Source organism: Myotis daubentonii, chromosome 8, assembly GCF_963259705.1.
Source record: "Myotis daubentonii chromosome 8, mMyoDau2.1, whole genome shotgun sequence".
Lineage (NCBI taxonomy): Eukaryota > Metazoa > Chordata > Mammalia > Chiroptera > Vespertilionidae > Myotis > Myotis daubentonii.
The window spans coordinates 2,592,282-2,617,141 of NC_081847.1; the positions used below are offsets into that span (position 1 = coordinate 2,592,282).

Consider the following 24,860-nt stretch of genomic DNA (forward strand, 5'->3'; position numbering starts at 1 on the left):
ATGCTCAAAGTCACTAATCATCCAAGAAATGCAAATCAAAACAACAATGCGGTACCATCTCACACCTGTCAGAATGGCTATCATCATCAACAAATCAACAAACGACAAGTGCTGGAGAGTATGTGGAGAAAAAGGAACCCTCGTGCACTGCTGGTGGGAATGCAGACTGGTGCAGCCACTATGGAAGACAATATGGAGTTTCCTCAAAAAGTTAAAAATGGAACTCCCATTTGACCCAGTGATCCCACTTCTAGGAATATATCCCAAGAAATCAGAAACACCAATCAGAAAGGATATATGCACCCCTATTTCATAGCAGCACAATTCACCATAGCTAAGATCTGGAAACAGCCTCAGTGCCCATCAGCAGATGAATGGATTAGAAAACTGTGGTACATCTACACGATGGAATACTATGCTGCTGTAAAAAAAAGGAATTCTTGCCGAAACCGGTTTGGCTCAGTGGATAGAGCGTCGGCCTGTGGACTGAAGGGTCCCAGGTTCGATTCCGGTCAAGGGCATGTACCTGGGTTGCGGGCACATCCCCGGTGGGGGATGTGCAGGAGGCGGCTGGTCGATGTTTCTCTCTCATCGATGTTTCTAAACTCTCTATCTCTCTCCCTTCCTCTCTGTGGAAAATCAATAAAATATATTAAAAAAAAAAAAAAAGGAATTCTTACCATTTGCAACGGCATGGATGGAACTGGAGAGCATTATGCTAAGTGAAATAAGCCAGTCAACGAAAGAAAAATACCACATGATCTCACTCATTCATGGATAATTAAGACCATTATAAACTGATTAGCAAAAATAGATACAGAGGCAGAGCAACATCGAACAGACTGTCAAACTACAGCGGGAAGGCTGGGGAGGGTTGGGGGATAGGAGGGAGGTAAGTGATCAACCGAAGGACTTGTATGCATGCATATGAGCATAACCAATGGACACAAGACACTGGGGAGCTTGGGAGGCTAGGGGAGGGTCAAGGGGAGAAAAAAAAGGAGACATATATAATACTCTGTGTAATACTTTAAGCAATAAAACAATTTAAAAAAAGAAGAAAAAACTCTTGTCAAGAACTATGTTTCACTCTTCTGAAATGATCTTGAAAATATTAAAAATGTTACATGTTATAGAAAGTTATAAAACTGTATGTGTAATGAGCAATAAAGAGGAAAGTAAAACCAAGTGCCAATTGTCACTTTCCAGGCTTGTGAATAAATGCCACCCTATCCCTATACTTAATCTCATTGTCCTAATCCTATCTAATAATAGACAAACATGGTAATTGACCGTACCTTCGCTATGCCTCTCATCAGCTAATCAGCATGATATGCAAATTAACCACCAACAAAGATGGTGGCTAATTTGCATACTGCAGGCAGGGCGGGACAGTGCCATCCCGCCTGCCCTGCCGCCATCCGGGCCTGCTATCTGCGACCCGGGGTGGCGGGCGGGGCAGCAGTGATCGGCCTGCCTGCCCGGGCGTCCTGTGTGCAACCGCCCGGGGCGTCCCGTGTGTGACCCGACCCGGGGCAGTGCCCCAACCCCCGGATCGGCCTTGCCGTGGGCGCAACCCGGGGAGGCGGGGCAGGCACAGAGGGATCGGGCCTGCCATCTGCCACCCGGGGAGCAGGCCTAAGCCAGCAGGTGGTTATCTCCCGAGGGGTCCCAGACTGTGAAAAGGCACAAGTGGGGCTGAGGGACACCCCCCCACCCCCCTCCCCCACGAGTGCACAAATGTTTGTGCACTGGGCCTCTAGTATTCTATAATGATAATGCATTTTTAATTCTTTTAAAATATATTTTTATTGACTTCAGAGAGGGAGAGAGATAGAACCATCAATGATGAGAGAGAATCATTCACTGGCTGCCTCCTGCACACCCCACACTGGCAATCAACCTGTAACCCAGGCATGTGCCCTGACCAGAAGTTGAGCTGGTGACCTCTTGGTTTCTGGGTCCATGCTCAACCACTGAGCCATACCGACCAGGCAGAATACATTTTTAAAATAAAAAATATAGAGAACTTACAATGATAACTCAACATATATTAATCAACATCACTACACCTATCCCAAAGACAGTAACCCTGATGTGTAGTCAGGATAGTCCCCCAAACGCTGCCAGGTTCTGGAAGCCAGCACGGAGTTCGTAAGCTCTCCACTGCAGCCCCCAGCCCTGCAGCTCCTGTCCAACAGCCCACATTTAACCAGGTGCTGCCACCATAGGCAAGACCCAGGGGCCTCAAAGCTGAGCAGACACACAAGTCTAAACCAAGACAAAACAAAACTTTTTTTTTTTTAGTTGCATAAAAGACAGTGAAGGACAGTAACTGGTTTTACCTTCTTTCTTTTCTTCTTTCGTCCATCCTTTTATCCAGAGCTGCATAAATAGCATCCGCTTCCTCGTCATCCTTTTCATAGGGCCCACTTGAGAAGAGGCTCCCTGCATAGCCATTAAACTGGGAACCAAACACATCCCTGGAGCGTCAGCTTCTCCTCCCACACAATCCCCACCAGCAGGAACAGAGCACTTCCTGTGCAAATGCTACACAACATTCTGCACCAGAGAAACCCAACCTGAGGAGCAGCAAAGCAGCTGTCAGGGCAGAGAAGATGGGGGAGACTGAGCAGCCAATGTACGAGGGGTCTGGACGGGTCCTGGACCAGAGGACACAGATGGGAAACTGGGATCCCAATAGCACTTGTAGATCAGCTAAGAGTGCTGTGTCATTCGATTTGCTGGTTCGATAGCTACTAAGATCACAGAAGATGAGGAGAAGCCTGTGAAGGGTACCCAGGAATTCTCCCCATTATTCTTGCAAGTTCCCTGGGAATTTAAAATTATTTCTGAACTAATTTTAGAAAGCTTTTCCTCTGAGGAAAAATGCTATCTGTTAGAACATATCTGAAGAAAACTTTAATGGACTAAATGCCAATTAACAAAGAGGGTGGCCCAGCAGGTGTGGCTCAGTGGTTGAGCATCAACCCATGAACCAGGAGGTCACGGTTTGATTCCTAGCCAGGGTACATGCCCAGTTTGCGGGCTCAATCCCCAGGAGGGGGCATGCAGGAGGCAGCCAATCAATGATTCGCTCTCATCATTGCTGTTTCTATCTCTCCCTCTCACTTCCTCTCTCTGAAATTATAAAACACAAACATTTAACAAAGAGGGTGAACATTAAAGCAAAAGAAAGCAAATATCACAAATTCCACTTTACATTTTGATCTTTAAATTTTCACTGGCTTGAGTGCTCTCTTTCCCCCAGAGCACGTCCGCTCGAGTCTTCTTTTCGAGTGAACTTTCCTAAATTCCAAGGGCCCTCCTTCTGCTTCTGTCACTTGTTTCCCAAGTCTACACAGCCCAGCTGGCTCACTTCTATTACCTCTGTAACTTTTTTATTTTTATGAGTTTATTTTAATTAAACTGAAGACATATGTCAGGGAGCAAGATCTCAAATGCTCCTCTGTAACTTTCTAAATAAACCTGCTTTTATAATTTGAGAGAAAAAAAAACTTCACTGGCCAAGACAAAACACCAATGCAGTGGTGGTAACAGCTGCAAGAACATGTCTCTTTAAAAAAAAAAAAAAAGTTTTTATTGATTTGAGAGAGAGAGGAAGGGAGAGGAACATCAATTGGCCACCTCTCTCACGCCCCCCACTTGGGAGCGAGCCCAAAACTGGGGCATGTGGGAATCAAACTTTCGACCTTTTGGTGCACAGGACGACACTCAACCAACTAGGCCAGGACAGATTTGAAGAGGTAGCAAATCTTTGTATTTGTCCTGCTCCCCTCACTCCACTACAGAAACCCCACGAATAGATGAAAAAGTACATGCACCAGCCCCATCAAGCCACCCACCACAGATGCCAACAGCACACAGGGTTCAGAAGCTGCTCAGCGCCTGGAGACTGGCCGGGAGCCCACAAGTCACCTCGTCGTAGTTGGTGTCATTCAGATCCTCATCGTCGTCATCCGCAGCCTGGCTCTTCTTCATCTGGTCCCCGACGGTCCTCTTGCCCGGCGGTGCATGGCGGTCATCCACAGGATCGTTGGCATCCCGGGCAGGCCCGATGTCGGACCGGGTGGTGAAGCCAGTGGCACTGCAGAAGACCCCAAGACACCCCTCTACCTTGTTCCTGTGCTCTTCCCGCCACACTCGTCACTTTTCCTAACACCTCCAGACGCTGGTGGCAGAAAGCCTTCCACCCACCCTGAGGTTACTCAGACTTGCTTTTGCCACCACATCCTCCTTAGAAGAGAATCCCCAGGGCATGGGGCTGCCCTCCTTCCAGCCCCAGGCCTCATGCCCAACAACCTCCCATCCAACCGGGCCCCCAAACCCGACCTGCGGCTATTGTGGGCTGTTTCAGCTGATGACAGTGCCATCCTGGCATTAAGGCAGACACCCCCTGGTATCAGCTTTGCCTCCCTCAGTCCTCCTCCATCCCATCTGTCCCCACGCTGCACTGAGTCCACCACCCAACCCTTCCTTCTCAGACCATGACTCCCAACAGCTGGGAACCAAGTGAGCCCCCCACCCCACCGCAGCTCTGCTTCCCCAGTGCCCCCAGGGGCCCCGCTGCCATCACCACAGGTTCTGCTCAGACTCCTTGCTATCTATTCCCTCACCTGCCTCATCTGTTTCCTTAACTGCCCCACACAAAATGTCAGTTTCTCCTATAACCCTGCCACATTTCTGCATCCCTAAATCCAGCTTTCCTTCTAAACCTGGCTCAAATGCTACCACTCCATAAAGCGTCCCCTGGCCTCTGGACCCCAGAGTTCTAAATCTGTTACCCTTTATGAATTTATTTATGCATTTACCCCAACTCTCCTAGCCAACTACAGGTCGTCTGAAGGCACTGTCAAATATGAGGCTTATATGTACCCCACAGATTCTAACACAATACCAAGGAGAGAAACCCAGTTTTCCTAACCAAATCAATCAGCAAACAGGACAACGACCGCTCATTTATTCAACAAGGTCCGGCAGTCGTCTGTGTGACGGGGACCCAGTCGCAAGACTCCCGGATGCCGCCGCTGCTCCTGGAGAGCTGAGTTTGAGCGAGCAGGACGAGACCACGGAGGCACTGCGAGCCGCCACGGGCTCTCCCAGATCTCGGGGCAAGGCCCGAGCCGCGGGACACGGCGGGAGTGCGCCTGACGGCGAGGGCACGCCGCCCCCGCCGCAGAGCCCTAACCACCGGCTCGGGGCGGCCGCGTGGTGAAGCCCAGTCCCCCGCGCCTGGGCAGCACGTAGAACTCATCCTGGGGTCTGTCCTCTCCCCGAAGGACGATCCTCCCTACAAACACTGAGCCAAATGGCCTCGCATCTTCCAGACTGGTGGCCGCAGATCCTCACTGACTGTTTCAGTCCGGTAGTTCGCACGGTCTCGCCCCGAACCCCTGCCCCTTCCCCCAGCGCCGGGACCCGGCCAGGCCCGCGCAGCCCGCCCCACGGCTCACCCTCGGCCCAGCCCCGGCACGTAGCCGAGCGGCGCGGGCATGCCCAGGAACGGCTTCTTCTTCTTGTTCATGGCGCCGCCGCCGATGAGGGCTGGGAAGAGAAGGGACGGAAACCTCAGCCGCAGGCGAAGGACCGCAGGCGTCCGAAGCTGCGCGGCAGGAAGAAGTTGCGGGCTCCGGGTCACCCGCGCCCCGGAAACAGAGCGCGCGGTACGCAAGAAGCCCCGCCCACCTCGGGGTTCCCGGGGCGGAAGTCCGGAACGCACTTCCGGTCGCGGCTAGGGGGACGGAGGTGAGGCGGGCGCTTGAGCGGGAGCGCCTCAAGTGGCGCGGCGGGCCGACCGCCCAGCGGAGACGACAACACCCTGGACCATCGCTTCGGGACCTGGAAACCGAGCGGCATCCCAGCTTCCTGCATGTTCCCCACGCTTCCCCGGGAGACCTGCCCGCACCGGCCCGGCCGCTCACCCTGCTTGCTCTTCAGAGTCGCCGGCCCCGGCGGGCCCTAACACACCTGAGCTTCTGCGGGGGGCGGGGGGGGCGGGGGCACCCCTGCCTGCGTGTGCTCCTGTGTCAGGGCTGCCCCAGCTCTCAGCGCTCCGATGCGGACACAGACCCCTCTTCGGCCCGCCGCCCTTGGGGCCCCAGCCATTCCTGGGAGGGCAGGAGCCCAGCACTGGGAGCTGATGGGGGCAGTTGAATGCAGCGCAGAGGTTGGGAGCTGGTCGGCATGTGGGAGGGTGAGTCCCAGGCACACCTCTGCTGCGGCGTGTCTGAGCTGGGGACAGGTAGGGCGTCACTGCTCAGCGTTAGGTGGACATGCACGACTGCACTCTGCACAGTCCACGGCACCTGGGCTCGCCCCGCACGGACCTGGGAGGGCACTCGGGCGCCGGGCACAGCAGGCAGAGCTCCGGCCGGAAGTCTGACCTTGTGCCCTGGCCAGTCGGCTCCGTGGATGGCAGGCTGAGGGTCCTGGTTCGATTCCTCGGTTGTAGGCTGCATCCTCCGGGACCAATCCAGGTGTCTCTCGCACATCCATCTCTCTCTTTCCCTCCCTTCCACTCTCTAAAAGTCCATGGAAAACACCCTCAGGGAGGATGAACAGAAGGAAAGAAAGCGGGCCTTCTCCCTGCTTTGGAGCAAGCACACGCCTCCTGCCTCTGCAGCCTCCTTGGGGTTCCCCCCTGCGCCGCCCGCCCGGCCCGGCCCTTTTAGGGCCAAGCCTTGGGCACTGAGTCAGACTCCGGGCTCCGGAGGGGCAGGCCCTTGCGGTCCTGGGGTTCACAGTGTGGTGGGGGGCAAGAGGGGGTCGAACGGACTTCTCCTGGGAAGCAAGTGCCCACTCGAGGGAGAGGCCTATGGGAAACTCTGGAAAATGTGTCAATTAAGAAGTTAAAGGAGTAACCTGAGGTAGGAGAATGGAGGGACGTGGTTGGTCTGGCCTTTGACCTGAGCCCAGGGGCAGAAGGTCCCGGGAGCAGGTACGACCCCTCCTGCCGGGCACACACAGGGGACGGAGGTGTGCGGATGCCCGGCCCCCAGCCGCCGGGCGCAGGCCCCCCTCGCCCTGGCCGACACCTACATTTGCATCGCAGACCGCGCGCCGCCGACACACCTCCGAGCTTCCGGAGCGCGCCCGGCGACCGGGCTCAGCGGCAGGTGCCTCGCCGCGCAGACTCCCGGACGCGGGGGCCCGTGCGGGCAGGGGCCGGGGCGGGGCGGTGGCGCACGTTCCCCGCCGGCCACACGGCCGCCCTGCGCCCGGCGAGGGGCGTGTGCGCGGGCCCCATGTTCACGGAGCTGAGCACCCAGCTGAGCCCCCCGCGAGGCCGCGCCGGGGCTGTGCGCGCGGGATTCGGAGAGCGCCGGGATGTGGACGGTGAGCGCGGCTGGACCCGGGACCTCGCGGGCTGGGGGCTTGGGGACCGAGGGGGCGGCGGCGGCGGCAGGCGGAGTCGGGGGGGGGGGGTGGGGGGCTCGTCCTTGCTGAACGGGATTCCTAGTGTCTTTGTCCTGCGCTGGGGATGGGGGTGCGGCGGCCTCAGGCCTTTGGGGGAGGTGACCGCTCTCGGTTCCTGTCCCTAGGCTGGCATCACCGTGAGGTCCCCTTTTTCTTCTCTCGGGGGGCGGGTAAAACACACACACACACACACACACACACACACACACACACACCTCCCCAGCCCTTTGCATTGGGGCCAAGGCCACAGCCCGGCTCGGGCGCTCCCTCCCCGCCCCATCTTCTGTGGAATTAAGGCGTTGGGCTGGAAGAAGAGAAGGACAGACGTGTGGACGGAGACCCCACCTGGAGCGCGGTCCGGAAATGGGTGGGACCCGGCTGGCCCCGGACAGGTGCGGCGCCGGCGGACGCACGCATCGGACTGGTTTGCCCCGGGCCGCGCTCTCTCGCCCAGGCCGGCCGCCTGGCGCCTGGTCCCCAGAAGGTGCCGGCTTAGAATAAGTCCTTTCCCACGGCGCTCCTCCAGGCGGCGGCCACGCTGGCCACACAGGCTGACCCTAGACCTCAAGTTTAGAGTCCCCCAGGGCCATCTGAGAACAGAGGGGGCGAGGAGGAGGAGGAGGAGGGGCTAAGGCTGGTGAATGGAATGGGGTGGAAGGAGGAGGAGGAAGATGCAGTCTCCCCGCGCCACCCCCCCCCCCCTTACTGAGACCTGGGCACGCGGCCAAACCCTCCCCTCCATGGGGTGGAGGGAAGGTCTCACTCTGGCGGGGAGGTCTCAGGATCCTCCTGATCCTGCCTGCTGAGTCAGAGTCGGGATGCTGTAAAGAAGGGCAAGCCTGGGCCCAGCTTTCTGCCGCGCCCCAGGGCCTGTTGACTTGTGGACATTACCCAGAGCCTTCCTCCCTCCCTCCCTCCCTCCCTCCATTCATTCATTCACAATGTTTCTGGGCACCTCCTGTGTGCCAGGGCCTGTGCAAGTCCTTGGGAGGGGCCTGTCCAGGTGTCTGCCCTCCCCCATCTCATGTCAGCAGCAAGCCCAGAAATTATGGTAAAACTAAGAGTTGACAGGTGTAATAAATTTATTGTGGGAAAGACATCTCCAAGGGTCCTGAGCAAAGTTGCACCTGCACCCTGTACTGAGCAGCCCATGCCAGCTAGGCAGCTGCCATGCACAGAAACCATCCTGGGCCAGGGCCGTGGGAGGTGGGAGCAGGAATCCTGGGTGTTGGCTGCCTGAGTTCAGGCTTCTTGTCAATGAGCCACTCCTAGTGAGCACCGTTGGGCAGGGCAAAGCTTCAACTCCAGGTGCAGAGCCGGGGTTCAGCCCATGAGGATGGGCAGGCAGGCCACCCGAGGGCCTCCCACCACACAGCGTGTCGCAGGCAGGTCCTGTGTGTGTGCCCTGGCTTGGTGTGGCTGGTGCCGAGGCAAGGGTGAGGTCAGGCTGTCCCAGGGCAGCCCTACTGGCTGTCAGTCTTGGGCTCCTTGGTGGGCATATCTTCTCTCTAATCTCAGCAGAATTGGTCCTGCTCCCCAGAGCAAGGGGGTTGGACTTGTTTGTCCTTCATCTTTGAGCGAGGTGGGGTTCTCAGGACAGCTCACGGTGCTCCCTCCTGCCGTTAGGAGCTTGGGGACCCCTAGTTGGGAAAGTGGCCCCTTCCTCAGTGGAGGGGAGTTGGGCTGAGCAAGGACAGGAGCCACTGGCTTTGCCCCTGACCACTCTGACCAGTGCCCTGCTCCACAGCCACTGCCCACTTCAGCTTCTGCCGGACCCTCCTGGAGCACACAATGTCAGCTGAGAGCATCCCCTGCCACTTGCCTAGGACTCCAGGCACCAGCCTCACGTGGCATGACTCACGAAGCCAGAGGGCAGCTGGTGGCCGGCCAGTCAAGCTCCTGCAGCAGCCTGGCACAGAGGCCCCCCAGGTACCCAGCTATCATCCCCATTCAGCCCCGGCCCTCCCCACCACTGCACTGCATCTGCTGCCCTCTCCCCCACAGGGCCGGCTGTACTCTGACCACTGTGGCCTGTACCACACGAGCCCCTCACTGGGTGGCCTGACGAGGCCTGTGGTCCTGTGGAGTCAGCAGGACGTCTGCAAGTGGCTCAAGAAGCACTGTCCCCACAACTACCTCGTCTACGTGGAGGCCTTCTCCCAGCACGCCATCACTGGTGAGGGACCATATCCCAAGAGAGCCTGTTTTCTCTTGCTACCCTTTCCTTTCTGTCTTCTCCTGACTCAGCCTCTCCTTCAGGCCTGCGTGTCTGCAGAATCTCTCATTGTCTCTCCCAGTCTCTCCATCTGGCTTTTCTCTGCAAAGTCTCTATCCATCCTTGTCTCTCCCTCTCTTTCCCTGTCTCTCTGAATTGACCTGTCTCTGTCCCCCACCACCTCTCTCTCTCTCTCTCTCTCTCTCTCTCTCTCTCTCTCTCTCTCAACCCCCTTCTCTTTCTCTGTTTCTCCTTCTCCCTGTCTTTGAGTCTGTGCCTCCCCTCCCCACTTCTCTTTCTCTGCCTTCGCTCCTGATCTCCACAGGACATTGACCTGGACTCGATCCCTTTCCCCATCCCTCCAGGCCGGGCACTGCTTCGGTTGAATGCAGAGAAGCTGCAGCGGATGGGACTGGCACAGGAGGCCCAAAGGCAGGAGGTGCTGCAGCAGGTGCTGCGCCTACAGGTGCGCGAGGAGGGGCGGAGCCTGCAGCTGCTCAGCCAAGGTCAGTGGGAGGAGCCAAGAATGCCCGAGAGGCTTAGAGAGGTCTGGGGGATTGGGTTGCAAGTCCCCCACTCTTGCGTGCAGGGAGGGTGGGTGGACCTCAGGAGCATGGCCATGGGAGCCCAATAAGGGCTCTCCTACACCCGCGGTGGTGTGGACAACGCCAGCGGCCCCCATTCCTCCTTACCCATCCACCCATAGCTTCCTTCGGACACATGTCCTAGTTGCTGCCCGAGGCTTGAACCCCAGACCCCAGCACTGTGACCAGAGCCCATGGCAAAGATGAGGCACAGCCCTTCTCGGACCTCCAGGAGTCCCCAGGGGCCAAGCCTGGCCCAAAGGAAGGTGGGACCAGGATTGTCACCTCAGCCACCTCTGGTTGTGCACTGTGGGCTATGTCTGGGATTGGGCAGGTGGGGGCTTCCTGAGTATATGCTCACCTCCCAGGACCTGGACCCAAGCCCAACCCCTGGTGCTGCTGGCAGCATCTGGGGCAACCACCTGGAGCCAGAGCGGGGTTTGGGTGTTTCCCCAGACTCCCAGGGAGTGTTATTTATATTCCTTCACTCACATCCTCTGGGCATCCTGTCCTCTCCCAGGACAAGAGAGCTGTCTGCCACTCGTCCAGTTCCACACCCTCCCAGCACCTGGAGGACTACCCACAGAGGTGGGATACACTGCCAGGCTCTGTGTACTATGTGCCCACTCCCTGCCCTTGCCCAGGCCCAGCAGGCCCACCCTGCTGTCCAGGTTATGGTCATCAGTGTCCACCGGCCAGGCACCCTGCCCAGCACCTTCACTCATTATTTATGAGACCCTCACACGCCTGCATCTACTCATGGGAACTGAGGAGAGGGAGGTTCAGGATTGCCCAGGAGCCTAGGACCTAACAGGGCACGATAGGGACCCACACCAGAACGGGCAGGTGGCATGAGAGGGAGGACCCACACCAGCACGGGCGGCTCGATCCTGGCCTTAGATTTGGGAAAGCTTCCCTCCTCTCAGGCTCATGGCGCCACCCTGAAGGCACAGTGATGGGCGGGCATTCCCACTGTCCCTTTCCAGGCAAAACCTGGATTCTCATAAGAGACATCCCATGCTGCCCACTGGAGACCCAGCCGGTGGTGACAAGCACTCCCAGAGGGCTGCGGTGGGCGGGGCTGCCGGCAGAGGGTCAGCCAGGCAGTCCTGAGCCTCCTGCCTCCTGGTCCCTGCTCACCGCTCCTCTGGGGGACTCAGACCCTCCGGCAGACGAGGCTGAGCCCCCAGCCTGCTCTGTGCCCTGAGCTGGTTTCAGGTCCCACGTGGAATCTGGATAACTGGCCTGGTGCCCAGCCCTCCATGGAAAGTCCCCTGCCCTGTCTGGCTGCCCTGAGTGTCCCCCATGTTGTGTCATTGCAATGTCGCCCTTTCCAGAGGGCCCTCCCATCTCTGCCCCCTTCTCCCTCCTTTGTCTTGCCCTCCAAGCTCGTCTTGTCTTTCTTGTTTTGCGTTCACTTTTTTATATTCTGATAAAAAGACCAGAAATAAACCTGGTTCTCAAGTGCCCCAGTGTGGTGTCCAGTCAGCTGCCTTGTGGGGTGGGGCAGCCCTGAGCCAGAGCAGGGGTTTCCCGGCCCAGCTACCTCCTGCCATGGCCACCAGGTGGCAGTGGTGTGGCATCCTGGCAGGCACCTGTTTATCCCAGGAACGAGGGGGTGGAGCAAGAGCGGAGGCTGGGCTCCCACCAGGTACTGCACCTGGACACACCAGCACAGGTGAGCTAGGCTCCTGGGGCTGCTGTACCAATGGCAGCTGGGAGACTTCACGCCACAGAAACCGATTCCCTCCCAGTTCTGCAGGCCATGGTCTGAGACCTGCAGGGCTGGGGGGCCCCTTCCCAGCTCTGGTGGCTGCTGAGATTGCTGGGCTCAGAGACACGCCACTGTGTCCAGGACTACACGGTCACTTCACCTTCTGTCGGTCTCACGTCTCCCTCTGACAAGGACACTTGTCACTGGATTTAGGGCCCACCTGGATAACCCAGATGACCTCATCTCAAGACCCTTAACTTAATCACATCTACAAAGACCTTTTTTCCAAATAAGGTCCCATTCATAGGTTCCAGAGATTTTTTAAAAATATTATATTGATTTTTTACAGAGAGGGAGAGGGATAGAGAGTTAGAAACATCAATGAAAGAGCAACATTGATTAACTGCCTCCTGCACACCCCCTACTGGGGATGTGCCCACAACCAAGGTACATGCCCTTGACCGGAATCGAACCTGGGACCTTTCAGTCCGCAAGCCGACGCTCTATCCACTGAGCAAAACTGGTTAGGGCTCCAGAGATTTTTTTTTAAAAAAAGATGTTTTTATTGATTTTAGAGAGAGAAAAGGAGAGGGATAGAAATATCGATGAGAGACATTGATCAGCTGGCTACTGCACGCCCCACGCTGGGGATTGAGCCGCTACCAGGCATGTGCCCTGACTGGGAACTGAACCATGACCTCCTGGTTCATAGGTCGACACAACCACTGAGCCACACCAGCTGGGTGGTTCCAGGGATTTGATGTGGCTATCTTTTGGGGACTCCCATATAGTTTGCCACAGGGCAGTGCCCTGACATAAGAAACATGGGTCATAGCACATGCCCTGACACAGGTATGCAGGCAGCAGCCAGATATCAATAGTAACTCAGAGGCATAAACCAAACCCTGCAGTCCGAACACACAGACACAAACACAGAGACACAATGACACCAACATCCAGACCCATAGCAACACACTCTAACACAGCATCTCAGACACACAATGACCCCAACCTACAGAAACCAGACATGCTGCAGCCTGAGCATACATCTGCCAGGTCCAGACATACTCCACCCCCTGTGTCCAGCCCCCTGGAAACTGACAGACAGGTGTCTTCTCGCCTAGTACAAGACACAGATACACCCTGACACTGATGTCCAAAGAGGGTGCTGCCCAACATACATGGTCACTCAGACATACACCGAGTGACACTGACACATCACATACAAGGACATGCAGACTTACACAGGGAACGCTGACAGCCTTGGATATACCTCAAGGCACGCATGCTGACCTCTCCCAAAATCTTGTGTGTCCCGTCCCCAGGGTGGGCAAGGTCAATGAGGGAAGGACATTCTCTCTTCCTGTGGTCACACAGGCCTCGCTCGGATTTCCAAGGGAAGGACTGACAGACTGACCCTTCCACAGAGTGCCCTGACCTGGGCTCGGCCTCATGGTGAGGCCTTGGCCCTGAGGAAGCAGATCCCCAGGGTCCCTGTGAGAAGTGGACCTCAAATGTGCCATCTTTTGTGCCATGCCCCCCAGCAGTGCAAGCCGAGCCTGCTCCAGGGTGGACAGGGGTGGGGGTCGAGTGTGAGGGTGGGGTGGGAAGGGCCTCAGGGAAGGAGGTGCACCTTGTAACTTCTTTTCACTAGCACTCCTTCCCCTCTTTCATTCATTCCCGCGTCCTGGTGCTGGTGGGGTTGCTGTCCATCACCCCCACACCTGATACCAGCTTCCCTGCAGGGGGCCAAGTTCTGGGGCACAGAGGAGCCGGGCAGTGGCCACTGTCCAGGCACACCCCGTCCCAAAGCAGACAGGCTCGTCTAGTCCATGGTCAGCAGCCCCAGTGAAGCGCGGCCTCACATGCCAAGAGCCGGGTCCCGAGGGTGGCCACAGGCAGAGGTGCCCCAGGCTGGATGGAAGAGGCCGGACTCTGCTCTGCAGGCCACGGCCACCACGGCCAGCTCAGCTCCCAGGACCCAGCGGCCGCACCTTCTCAGGGCCGGTGGCTTCCATCCGAGCGCGCTGGGCTTGAGCGGTCCCCGGCGCCCTCGGGTGCCTCGGTTTACCCCACTGTCTGAAAAAGCGTCTTCCGCCCTATGGGCAGCCTAACTGGCCACTTGGCACTGGAGGCCCGGCGGACAGACGGACGGACGCGACATCCCCCGCCCCCCCCAGCCCCGCGAGCCGTCCGCCCCCTCCCTCCGCCGCGTCCCGCGCGCGCAGGATACCGCGAGAGTCCCGCCCCCCAGCTGTCAAAGGTGGGAGGGGCGGGAGCGCGCATGTGCGCAGCCCGCGCCGCCCGCGCCGCCGGCCCCGCGCCCGCGCCCTGTCCGCCCGCCCGCCCGGCCCCGGCCCCCGCCCCGCCTCCGTCCCGCTGGGCGCCGCAGGTAAGCGCCCGGCCGCGTCGGTCCAGACCCCGCACAGCACTCGTGCTGGCCGCGCCCCCGACCCTGACCCCGCGCCCAGGTCGGGGGGCCGCGCCCGAGCCCCCGCCCGCCGCCCCGAGCCGCGCCCGCCGCCCCCACCGCCCCGCGCCGCGCCCCGCGCCCCGCGCCCCGCGCCGGCGCCGCGGCCCTGCCTCCTCCTCCTCCTCCAGAAAAAGTCGCCATTTTGGTTCACTGCCTTCCCCCCTCCCCAGGCGCCCGCGATCGGCCCTTCCGGGGCCAGGCCGGGCCCTCCCCGCGCAGGTGACAGGTGTGCCGCGAGGCCAGCCGCCAGGTGTGCATCCCCTGGCCAGCCTCTTAGGCGCGCGGGGGCCGGAGCTGGGGTCCAGGGCCGAGAGGCCTTGCCGTTGCCTGGCTGGCTGCCTGTGGTCAGCGCGTGGTGCCCCCACAGCCCAGCGAAGGTCCCACCTTTCCGTCCCTGCTGGGCCCTCCCGGAGGGTGGAAGCCCTTTCTCCTGTTGTGAGAGTTGCAGGCCTGGATGGAAGGAGGGTCTCTGCCTCCTACGCCAGCCCTGGCCCCAGGCCCCCCAACTTTGAATTTTCCTCTCAAGCTGGATAAAGACTGAAAGGGGGGTCCCAGCAGGCACCTGCACCAAAGGCCACTTGAGGTCATCATGGGGCTTGGGTGGCTGATGGTGGCAGGTTTCCTGTGGAAGTGGCAGTGTGAGGCCTTTCAGAGCAGTTTGTTCAGACCTTTCTAGACCTATACCTCTCTCCAGGCCCAGGATCTGGGCACCTCCTGGACAATGAGCAGTGACTGTACTGACCTCTGACCTCAACCTTACTGATAGCTTCTGTGATTCCCTTCCCATCCTCTCTGGTCTCAGTTAGTTAGAAACTGCCAGGAGAGGGGTCACGTGTTCACATAGCCCCCTACCCACCCTCTTCTGCAGCCTTGGGTGTCCCTATTAGAGGACCCAGTAGGACTGAGCTCAGAGTCCCTCCAGTTCTCATGCCCATGCAGGCCCAGCTCACGTGGCCAGGTGCTCCCTGTGGCTGGTGGCCAGTAGTCTCTGGAGTGGTGCTGGTGGCCCTGTAGATGGGACAGAGAGGTTCCAGAGGGTGGAGGTGAGGACAGCCAGGTGGAGGATGGCCGAGGAGCCCAGCCTGCATGTGGTTTCCCTCGGGGTGGAGGGGCCCCAGCAGGAACAAACAGAGAAAGGGTCACATAGGAAGGATCCACTAGGACAGGGACCTCCTTCCTTGGTCCTGCCTCTGGAAAGGGACGCACGCAGTTGGGGAGGGGTTAGGGGCCCTCAGTGCCCGCATTGGCCATCTTCCATCTGTGTCCTGGGAGAAAGATCCAGGGGCACCTGCCTGGGTAGGGTGGCATTGCCTTGGTGGGGCTGTGAAGGAAGGTGTCCCAGGGTGCCCGGCCAACACAGCCTGTGTGCCAACAGCCATGTGGTGTCATAATTGGCCCCAGGAGCAATGCTGTTAATCTCCTGCCTGCGCACTCTACCTCTCCTGGGGCCACCCAGCCCCGTGCTGGGCGTGAGATGCATGGCTCTCGGCACCTCTGCACTGTGTCTAGGACGCATGGAGCCCATTGGACCTGATGAGTGTCTCAGGACAGGGTTAGATCCTTCCAAGCTGATGGGGTCTCCTGGGGAGAGCTCAGCTGGGCAGTCACTCCCCTAAACTAGAAGCCTCCCATCACCTGCTTTCCCTGTGACCAAGAGCACAGGCAGGCTGGCTGCCTTTTCTGCAGCCAATGAGAGGTCTGTCTGGGGGGTGGGGTGGGGTGCAAGGACAGCCATTTCAAGTCCCAAGAGCCGGCCTGATGGATCTCACAGGTCTGTCCACTTGCTCTGCAGCAATGACTGATCCTTTCTGTGTTGGAGGCGGCCGCCGACTCCTGGGGTCCAGCAAGAGTGGGCCTGGGAAGGATGGCAGCCAGAGTGAGGTCCGGCTTCCTGTGCGGCACGACCCAAAGCTGGGTAAGAGGGGTCAGGCTGAGGTCAGCTCCAAGCTGTTGGGAGCAGCAGTGCTGAGTGGGCCACCTCCCGAATGTCCAGCTCCTGGGTGCCAGGTAGCTGCCTGGGCTCCTGAGAGCCTTCCCAGGGTGGGGGCAGCCAGGGGCCCTTGATTCTTGTCCGAGGCTGACTACAGCCTTCCATCCCCAACCCCATGCCTCATCGGGGGGGAATGAGGCTCACTCCAGGCCTCACCAGGCTCCTGGATAGCAGGAAAGACTACAGGGAGCACAGCTCCAAGCCTTGATGTGCCGTGTGCTGCAGGGTTGCCGGTGGCCCGGGGTGGGCAGACAATGCCTAGCCAGGCCCCACTCTGCTTTGACCCGGGAAGTCCAGCCAGCGACAGGACAGAAGGGAAGAAAAAGGGGCGTCCGAAAGCTGAGAACCAGGCCCTCCGAGACATTCCCGTGAGCTCCCTGAGGGCTGGGTGGGGCTCATGCTGGGGTCTGCCTGTAAGGGCATTGCCCTGCCTTTGCTTGCCATCCACATGTCCAGCACCAAGCCTTCAGCCCACATCAGTGGGCCACTCTGTGCCTAGGGATTCGTGGCGTGGCCTGGGGCCCAGTGGACCATGTTCATGGGCCCTCAAGAGCACCCTCACTGCTCAGGGTGGCCTGGATCTTGCTGCGGTCCCAAGGTCAAGGGCTCCTACAGTCTGTCTGCCCTGCAGGCCTGGGCAGGGTGCTGAGTCTGGGGCTCGGGTCAGCAAAGGCCGGGTGGCTGAGGGTCAGCAGCCTGGCCTTTCCCATGCCAGCTCTCTCTGATGACCCAGTGGAAAGACGAATTCAAGGTGCACTCACGGGTGAAGTGTCCCAGCTCAGGGTGCTGGCTGGAGTTCCCCAGCATCTACGGGCTCAAGTACCATTACCAGCGGTGCCAAGGGGTAAGGGGCTGTGGGCTGGGGAAGAAGAGGCCTGAACCCACCCTGCCCAGCTGCTGGCTTGGGTGAGTCTGCACAGAGGCCTGGGCAGCCCATGCCACGCCTGCCCTCTCTACCCAGGGTGCCATCTCAGAAAGGCTGACCTTTCCCTGCCCCTTCTGTGAGGCCGCCTTCACCTCCAAGACCCAGCTGGAGAAGCACCGGATTTGGAACCACATGGATCGACCCCTGTCTGCCCCCAAGCCTGGGCCAGTCAGCCGGCCAGTCACCATTAGTCGGCCTGTTGGGGTCAGCAAGCCCATTGGAGTGAGCAAACCTGTCACTATTGGCAAGCCTGTGGGTGTCAGCAAACCCATCGGTATCAGCAAGCCAGTGACGGTCAGCAGGCCTGTGCCGGTCACCAAGCCAGTGACGGTCAGCAGGCCTGTGCCGGTCACCAAGCCAGTGACAATCAGCAGGCCTGTGCCGGTCACCAAGCCAGTGACAATCAGCAGGCCTGTGACGGTCAGCAGGCCTGTGCCAGTCACCAAGCCAGTGACGGTCAGCAGGCCTGTGCCGGTCACCAAGCCAGTGACGGTCAGCAGGTCCGTGCCGATCACCAAGGCTATGCCGGTCACTAGGCCTGTGCCCGTCACCAAGCCCATACCAGTCACCAAGTCTGTGCCCGTCACCAAGGCAGTGACCACAAACAAGCCGGTGCCGATGACAAAACTTGTGACAGTTACGAAACCTGTGCCAGTCACCAAGGCCGTGCCGGTCAGCAGGCCCGTGGTGGTCAGTAAGCTGGTGGCCGTCAGCAGGCCCGTGGCGCTCGGCAGACACACGCCGTCCTGCAAGATGGTGCTGCTGGCCAAGTCTGAGAGCAAAACTCCTCGGGCCACGGGGAGGGCCGGTGGGAAAAAAAGGTATGGGGTGCCTTCCAGGTCAGGGGGGTGCTCGCCAGCTGCAGCCTGGGGTGCCGGCCCGCAGCGAGCCCCTGATCCCCTGCCTCCTGCTCCGTACCTCCTTCCCTACAGGGCTGCGGACAGCCGGGACGCCTGCCCCCTCCCACCCAAGCAGGCGCGGTCAGAGAGCGGGGAGTGTGGCCCACCCACCACGGGCCAGGGCTCCGCCCTCCAGCCCAGCACAGACCCCAGCAGTGGCCCCCTTTCTCTAGGCAGCAGGCCCTTGGGGGGCAAGGAGGTGCCAAGGGCCACAGGCCCTGTGTCCCTGCCTGAAGAGGGAGCTGAGCGCATGAAGCACAGTAAGACGGGGCGGGGGATGTGGCAACAGCCAGGACGGGCAGTGGTCAGCCTCCCGATGGTTATTTGACCAGATCTTGGCCCTCGTTTCTCTCCCCTGAGTCAGGAAGGAAACAGAAAACACCCAAGAAATTCACGGGGGAGCAGCCATCCATCTCAGGAACCTTCGGACTCAAAGGTGAGGCCCCAGTCAGCCGGGCACCGGTGGGACTGGGCTCATGCACAGGTGTGCTCAGGCCCTTGGCCCACACCTGCGCCACCCCACATGTGCACACAGGCCTGGCCAAGGCAGAAGACAAGTCCCGAGGCTACCGTGCCAAGAAGCAGGAGGGGCCTGGCCCCGAGGATGTCCGAAAGAAGGTGCCGGCCCCCGCCAACACTGTCAGCAAGGAGGTGCCGGCCCCCGTGGCCCACTCAACCCCAGGTGGGGGCTGCTGTGTGAGGGGCACAGGCTGGATCTTGACTGTGAGGTGGTTACTGGACCACACAGACGGGGGCTGAGTGTGGACCCTGGGCTCTGTGCTTGGCCTTCAGGGCATCTGGGAGCCCGAGACAGCCCCTGAGGCCCTGGCTCTGCCCCACAGGTGGCCCTGAGGAACAGTGGCAGCGGGCCATTCACGAACGGGGGGAGGCTGTCTGCCCCACGTGCAGCGTGGTCACCCGAAAGACCCTCGTGGGGCTCAAGAAGCACATGGAGGTGTGTCAGAAGGTAAGGCTGCCCCCAGGGGCTTCTGGGGGGAGGTGCCCCAGAGCAGCTTCTCATGGGTCCCTTGTCTGCAGCTGCAGGATGCCCTCAAGTGCCAGCACTGCCGGAAGCAGTTCAAGTCCAAGGCCGGTCTCAACTACCACACCATGGCTGAGCACAGCGCCAAGGTACACCACAGGGCCCAGCTGCCATCCAGCCGGACCATTGACACTGACCACAGGCCTCCCCTTCATCTCACCCACCCTGCCCAGCCCTGCCCACTGACCTTTCATTCCCACACTGCCTGCCCATGAACATCTGTGGCTCCAGTTTGGGGCAGGGGCCCTATGGGGATGAGGCACTGAGGCTGGGCCTGCCCCCCAGCCCTCTGACACGGAGGCCTCCGAGGGGAGTGAGCAGGAGGAGCGCGAACGACTGCGCAAAGTGCTGAAGCAGATGGGGAGGCTGCGTTGCCCCCAGGAGGTCAGTGGGACTACGGGGGGGGACAGTGTGGGGCGAGGCACAGCTCTTTGCTGGCCTCTTACTGACCCGTGACCCCTAGGGCTGTGGGGCCGCCTTTTCCAGCCTCATGGGCTACCAGTACCACCAGCAACGCTGTGGGAAGCCGCCCTTCGAGGTAGACAGTCCCTCCTTCCCCTGTACCCACTGCGGCAAGACCTACCGCTCCAAGGCTGGTCATGACTATCACATGCGCTCGGAGCACACAGCCCCGGTGAGTGGCCAGTCCGCCTGTCCTTCAGGCAGCGAGTGCGCGTGTCTCCCCCCCCCCCCACTTGCTCATGTGCCCCTGCCCACAGCACATGTCTGGTTCACCGCACCTTCAGGCCATGTGGCTCCTGTTACTCACCTTGGCCTCCTCACCCTGCAGCCCCCCGAGGAGCCCCAGGACAAGCCCTCTGAGGCCGAGGACCTGTTGGGTATCGAGCGGACCCCCAGCGGCCGCATCCGCCGCACGTCGGCCCAGGTTGCCGTGTTCCACCTGCAGGAGATTGCAGAGGACGAACTGGCCCGAGATTGGACCAAGAGGCGGATGAAAGATGACCTGGTGCCTGAGACGGCTCGGGTGAGCCACCTGGGCTCTGAGCAGGATGTGCCTCCACGGGGGGTCCCCTGTGATGGCCCTGCCCCCTGTGACCTGGGCCAGCGGCTGACCTCCAAGGTTCAGATCTCCCTATGGAGGGTACAGTTGAGGGCCTCTTTAGAGCAGTGGGAGTGTCGCTGTCAGCTCTGGCCCAGCTGCCGGGGCTCACCCCGATGCCTGCCTGTTTTCACAGCTCAACTACACTCGGCCAGGCCTCCCCACACTCAACCCCCAGCTGCTGGAGACCTGGAAGAACGAAGTCAAGGAGAAAGGCCACGTCAACTGTCCCAATGACGTGAGCTGGGGCAGGCTGGTGGGTGGGCAACGGGGACTTAGGGACAGAGAGCCCAGGTATGGCCCTGGGTGGCAGCCTTCCAAGTGGCCAGCCTCCCTGTGGTCCCTGGGCCTCTGCAGGGAGCTCAGACAGAACCCTATTGGCAGAGAGGCCTCGACCTCAGCCCCAGAGGCCCAGCATGCCCACAAGTCTCCATGGGGGAGGAGCTATGATTTGTGTGGGGGCGCTGCCGGGAGGTCCTCCCCATGACTGTCTCCTGCCCAGTGCTGTGAAGCCATCTACTCCAGTGTGTCCGGCCTCAAGGCCCACCTCGCCAGCTGCAGCAAGGTGAGTCCCAGGCTGTCCACCAGGTGGACAGGTGCTCAGCAGTGCCCCCGGGACCCACACGTGGGACATGCGCCCTTGCCTTTCGGGCCGCCTCTTCCATGAGCCCAGGGACCAGCGGTGCTCCGTGACCTTTGCCGTCCCCCAGCCACAGACATGAGTCAGTCCCAAGTTGTTCCGCCCATGGGCTCCTCCCATGGGCGCCAAGGGGCATGCTGACCTGTGTAGATAAGCCAGGGCCACCTTCCCTGTAACTGCAGGTGGGAAGTCCTGTCCAACACCTGGGGCTGAGCTGCCCGTGTCTTGCAGGGAGACCACCTGGTGGGAAAGTACCGCTGTCTGCTGTGTCCGAAGGAGTTCAGCTCTGAGAGTGGCGTCAAGTACCACATCCTCAAGGCCCACGCAGAGGTGGGTGGCACAGCCTGTGCCAGGGGCCGGGGCCTGTGCCTGGACGGACTGGGCGGCGGGTGGGGGTGATGTTTGAGTGAGAGGCCAACGTGGAAAAACCTGGCGCTTTCTGTGCTTCTCTCCCAAGTGGCTTCGGCTCCCGAGGCTGGGAGGCTCAGCGCCCTCTGTCGGGCCTCTGGCTGTTTGTCTCCCCAGAACTGGTTCCGCACTTCGGCAGACTCGCCTCCCAGACACAGGAGCCAGGGGTCACTGGTACCTAAGAAGGAGAAGAGTCCGGCAGGCGGGAAGAAGCGGGGCCGCAGGCCCAAGGAGCGGCTGTCTGAGGAGCCTGCACCCAAGATGGCCCCCCGCCAGGAGGACTGGCCCCCAGGAGGCAGAGACAAGGGGGCCCAGGACTCCACTGGCCGGAAGGTGGGAGTCAGCAATCCACCCGAGAAGTGAGCATGGTGGCTGGCAGGGCCTGCCCCCACGCTGGCCAAGCCCTCCTCTGTGCAGAGTGGGGTGGCTAGCTCTGGGATGCCCTGCCCTCCAGTTCCCCACCCTCAGCCCTGCTCACCCCTTTGTCCACTGGGGCGGCCAGCCCTGCTCTGGTCCTTGAAGGTGGCCCTTCCCCTTGCAGGCTGCTGCAGGCACACCTGGGCTGGGGCTCCCTGAGAAGGGCCAGTGGCAGTCCCAGAAGTGCAGTTGCCTGGAGGGACACTCACAGGCCGGGCAGAGCCTGGAGGGGTAGCGGGAGGGTCTGCAGCCTGGGCCTCCGTGCCATGGGGGGGTGCAGAGGGGCCAGATGCCTTCTGGCCCCAGCCATGAGTGCTGCGTGCCCCACCTGCTTCCTCAGGCCCAAGGCTCGGGGGTCCCTGCTTCTGGGCTGATGAAGGTACCTCAGCAGCCTCGCCTCTCTACCCAACACTGGAACCCCAGCACCCCCAGCTACCTCCCTGGACAGACCCTGAGTCTGATCGCTGCCATGCTGACCTGGTGGTCCGTCCCCTTCACCCTTCCTGCCTCTGGTTCCTCAGCTTCTGTTCTCTACCTCTCCAGGCCCACCCTCCCTGCCAGTGTGACCCCTGCTGTGCTTGGGCCCAACCCACTGGATTGTGTCCATCCTGGTGGGGAGAAAGTGGCCCCGCCAACAGGCTCTCTGCCACCCCCAGCGGTACTCCCTGCTTGGGGCAAGGGAGGGCCTCTGGTTTTCTGCTTGCAGGGCAGCAGGAGCTGGGGCCACGAGGAGCACGCTCTAGCTTGGCCGTCACTATGGGCCTGGCTGGGATCGCCTGATCGGTTAGGGATAGCCCAGTCTGGGCCCTGGGGCCGTGGGCGTGTCGGGCAGTGAACTGAGCCCGCTCTGCGGAGTGAGCACTGCAGGAAGCAGCCTGTCTGCTGGTCTGGCCTGGCCTGTGGCCAGGCTCCTGAGGGAACACCCCACCCTTTGTTTTTACCTGCCCCTTTGTTTCTGGTTGCGTGGTCTTTTGATGTGAGAGCTGAAGGCCAGCTAGGGGCTCGCTGAGGTCACAGTAGGTTGATGGGAGCTCGGGGCTGCCTTGGCTCCCTTTGGGGCCTTGAGGACAGCTAGGCCTGCAGGTTGGGCAGGGTTCAGGCTGGAGTCCAGGGCACCTGGAGGAGTGGGTCCACACCTCTGGCCTCCTCCCTGGGCCCCGCCTTCCAGCTGTGGCGTTGCCTGGGGAGGAGGACACTCGGAGTCACTGGGTTTGGATGGAGGCTATTTTCCATAGGGGGTGGGGGTGGGCTGAGGGCTCGGCCTTGCCGATCCTGGACGATGTGAATTTTGATACTTTCCTGTGTGCTTGTTTCTCCTGGGTGTGTAGTGGATGCCAGTCTTGTGGCTGTGACAAGTAACAACCTTTTTTTATTCTGTTTTTTATACAAAAACTTACAACAATCTGACATTTTGGTGCTAAGGGTCTCCTGGTGCCAATGGTGGATCTGGGGACTGGGCTAGGGTCCCAGGGGTCCCTCCTCTGCTCAGGGAGGCAGTACTGACTGGGCACCCTTCTGCCTCAAGCTGCCATCCTCACCCAACCCTGGAGAGGAGGGGCTCCAAGCTGGTCTGGGCTCCCCTCGCCCTGCAGTAGGGGGACAAATTCCCAGGGGCTGGGGGCCAGGTCACTGTGCTGCCGGTCTCTGGCTTCTTTGTCCAGAGCTCTGACCCTGGGCAGCCTGGCCTGGTGGTGTAGGGAGGGGTGTAGAGATGTGGATTCTTCCTACCCACACACATGACACATGGGAGTGACCCAGTGTCAATCGAGGTGGGCACAGGGGCTGGGCTCTGGGTGTCACTGTGGTGGGGAGCCGGTGGAGGTGGGTCAGGCAGCCACTGCAAGGGCAGCCTCAGGAGGGGAGGGGAAGCAGGCGCTGACAGGAGCCCCAGGTACACTTTCTCTGCCCTTGTCACCAATGGCTGGAGGAGGTTGGACCTCAGCACCTCTACTGGGGACAGCCGTCTGCCCCAGCCTCTCAGGTACTTGTCCCTTGGGGTGTGAGGGGCTGGTTTTTGCTGGGGGGTGTTTCCAGGTGACCCTCCAAAGTCCACAGATGGCCCCTGGAGTGGGACCCCCGCCCAGATGTGTGGGAAGAGGTGGGGTCTTGGATAACTTGATGTTTAGCACTTTAACCCCTTTTTTGTCTCTAAAGGGTGTGGGGGCTGCTTCCAAAGCGGCAGGTGGGTTGGACCCGGCTCCCTACACCCCAGTTCTGGTGGTTGAGTGCAGGGCAGAGCCCTGGGGGCTCAGCAGGATCTGCCCACCTCCACTCTGGCAGGAACACGGCCAGGTAACCTGGCCTTGGCTGACACCTTCAGCGAGAGGGTCCAGAGTGGCAGACTCCAGGGTGCAGTAGGCACGGACTATGCCCGAGACCCAGCCCAGGGCACAGTGCCGGGTCCCTTTCTGAACATCTACCTCTGGCCCTGCCCACCCCTTTGCCCTGAGAACAGGAAAGGGCTGACACTTCACACAAAAATAGGATGCACTTTATTTGCTTGTGCAAAGGCAGATGGATGAGGGTGTCTCCTGATGTGACTGGTGGCCCTCAGCTGTAGCCTGCCCCCCGCCCCCCGTTCCTCTGGTTCAGAAGGGAAAGGACCGGTGCACCGACCTGCGGGAGGCAGGGCTGTCCCCGCGAGTCCTCGCTCTGCGGTCTCAGGAGGCTAGTCCTGGAACTGAGGTTCAAGGGGGCCGGCCAGTTCCTCCCGCCTGGCGGACACGCGTCCTTACTTTGGGTTTCTTGGTTTGTTTTTTTTATGCCAGTTCTCCGTACATAAGTGCATTTTGAAAGAGAGGTTCCAACTATCCCTTGTAACCATATATATACACATATATTCTATCTACAAAGTGTTTATTTGCAAGATGTTTGGACGGCGGCGAGCTCGGGCCCTGCTCACCTCGTGACCGTCTGTCCCGGTCCTCGTCCCCGCCCCCAGGCCCTGAGTGGCACGGGCGGGCCATCAACTGTATGTATTAAAAATGACTGTATCAAATAAATGTCTATTGATGGTTTTCCAGGGGCTGTGTGGGCTGAATTTGTGGCAACACGCG

At 60.0% G+C, this 24,860-nt stretch overlaps 2 protein-coding genes across 4 annotated transcripts in view; one reads left to right on the forward strand and one right to left on the reverse strand.

The window, feature by feature from the left end:
* Positions 1-5,683, reverse strand: part of PRPF6 (pre-mRNA processing factor 6) — a 45,014-nt gene extending 39,331 nt beyond the window's left edge. The window contains exons 1-3 of the mRNA XM_059704966.1: positions 5,475-5,683; positions 3,940-4,108; positions 2,346-2,464 (exon numbers count right to left, since the gene is read on the reverse strand). Of these exons, the coding sequence (XP_059560949.1) occupies positions 2,346-2,464; positions 3,940-4,108; positions 5,475-5,545 (359 nt within the window). The 5' untranslated portion in view covers positions 5,546-5,683. The remainder of the gene's footprint in view (positions 1-2,345; positions 2,465-3,939; positions 4,109-5,474) is intronic.
* A 1,050-nt stretch (positions 5,684-6,733) lies between these two features.
* LOC132239116 (zinc finger protein 512B-like) lies at positions 6,734-24,826 on the forward strand. 3 transcript variants are annotated; one of them, XM_059704964.1, is made up of 22 exons: positions 6,802-6,868; positions 7,073-7,356; positions 9,185-9,366; positions 9,442-9,613; positions 10,018-10,158; positions 16,216-16,338; positions 16,639-16,781; positions 17,129-17,257; positions 17,375-18,159; positions 18,271-18,497; positions 18,602-18,673; positions 18,773-18,919; positions 19,080-19,204; positions 19,276-19,368; positions 19,565-19,663; positions 19,743-19,913; positions 20,070-20,264; positions 20,476-20,577; positions 20,842-20,904; positions 21,211-21,309; positions 21,505-21,720; positions 24,658-24,826. In XM_059704964.1, exons 2-22 carry the CDS (start codon positions 7,266-7,268, stop codon positions 24,784-24,786), a joined length of 3,504 nt encoding a protein of 1,167 aa, XP_059560947.1. In that variant the 5' UTR covers positions 6,802-6,868; positions 7,073-7,265; the 3' UTR covers positions 24,787-24,826. The 3 variants fall into 3 exon arrangements, with proteins under 3 accessions (XP_059560946.1, XP_059560947.1, XP_059560948.1); XM_059704965.1 differs by lacking the exon at positions 6,802-6,868 and adding an exon at positions 7,661-7,829 and having other exon boundaries at positions 7,225-7,356; XM_059704963.1 differs by having other exon boundaries at positions 6,734-7,356.
* The last annotated feature ends 34 nt before the right edge of the window (positions 24,827-24,860 follow it).

Coding starts and splice junctions, on each gene's coding strand:
- LOC132239116 (XM_059704963.1), top strand. CDS start 7,005: ATGCCCGGCCCCCAGCCGCCGGGCGCAGGCCCCCCTCGCCCTGGCCGA. Junction 16,782..17,128: donor AGGCCCTCCGAGACATTCCC/GTGAGCTCCCTG, acceptor TTCCCATGCCAG/CTCTCTCTGATGACCCAGTG. Junction 19,369..19,564: donor TGGCTGAGCACAGCGCCAAG/GTACACCACAGG, acceptor CCTGCCCCCCAG/CCCTCTGACACGGAGGCCTC.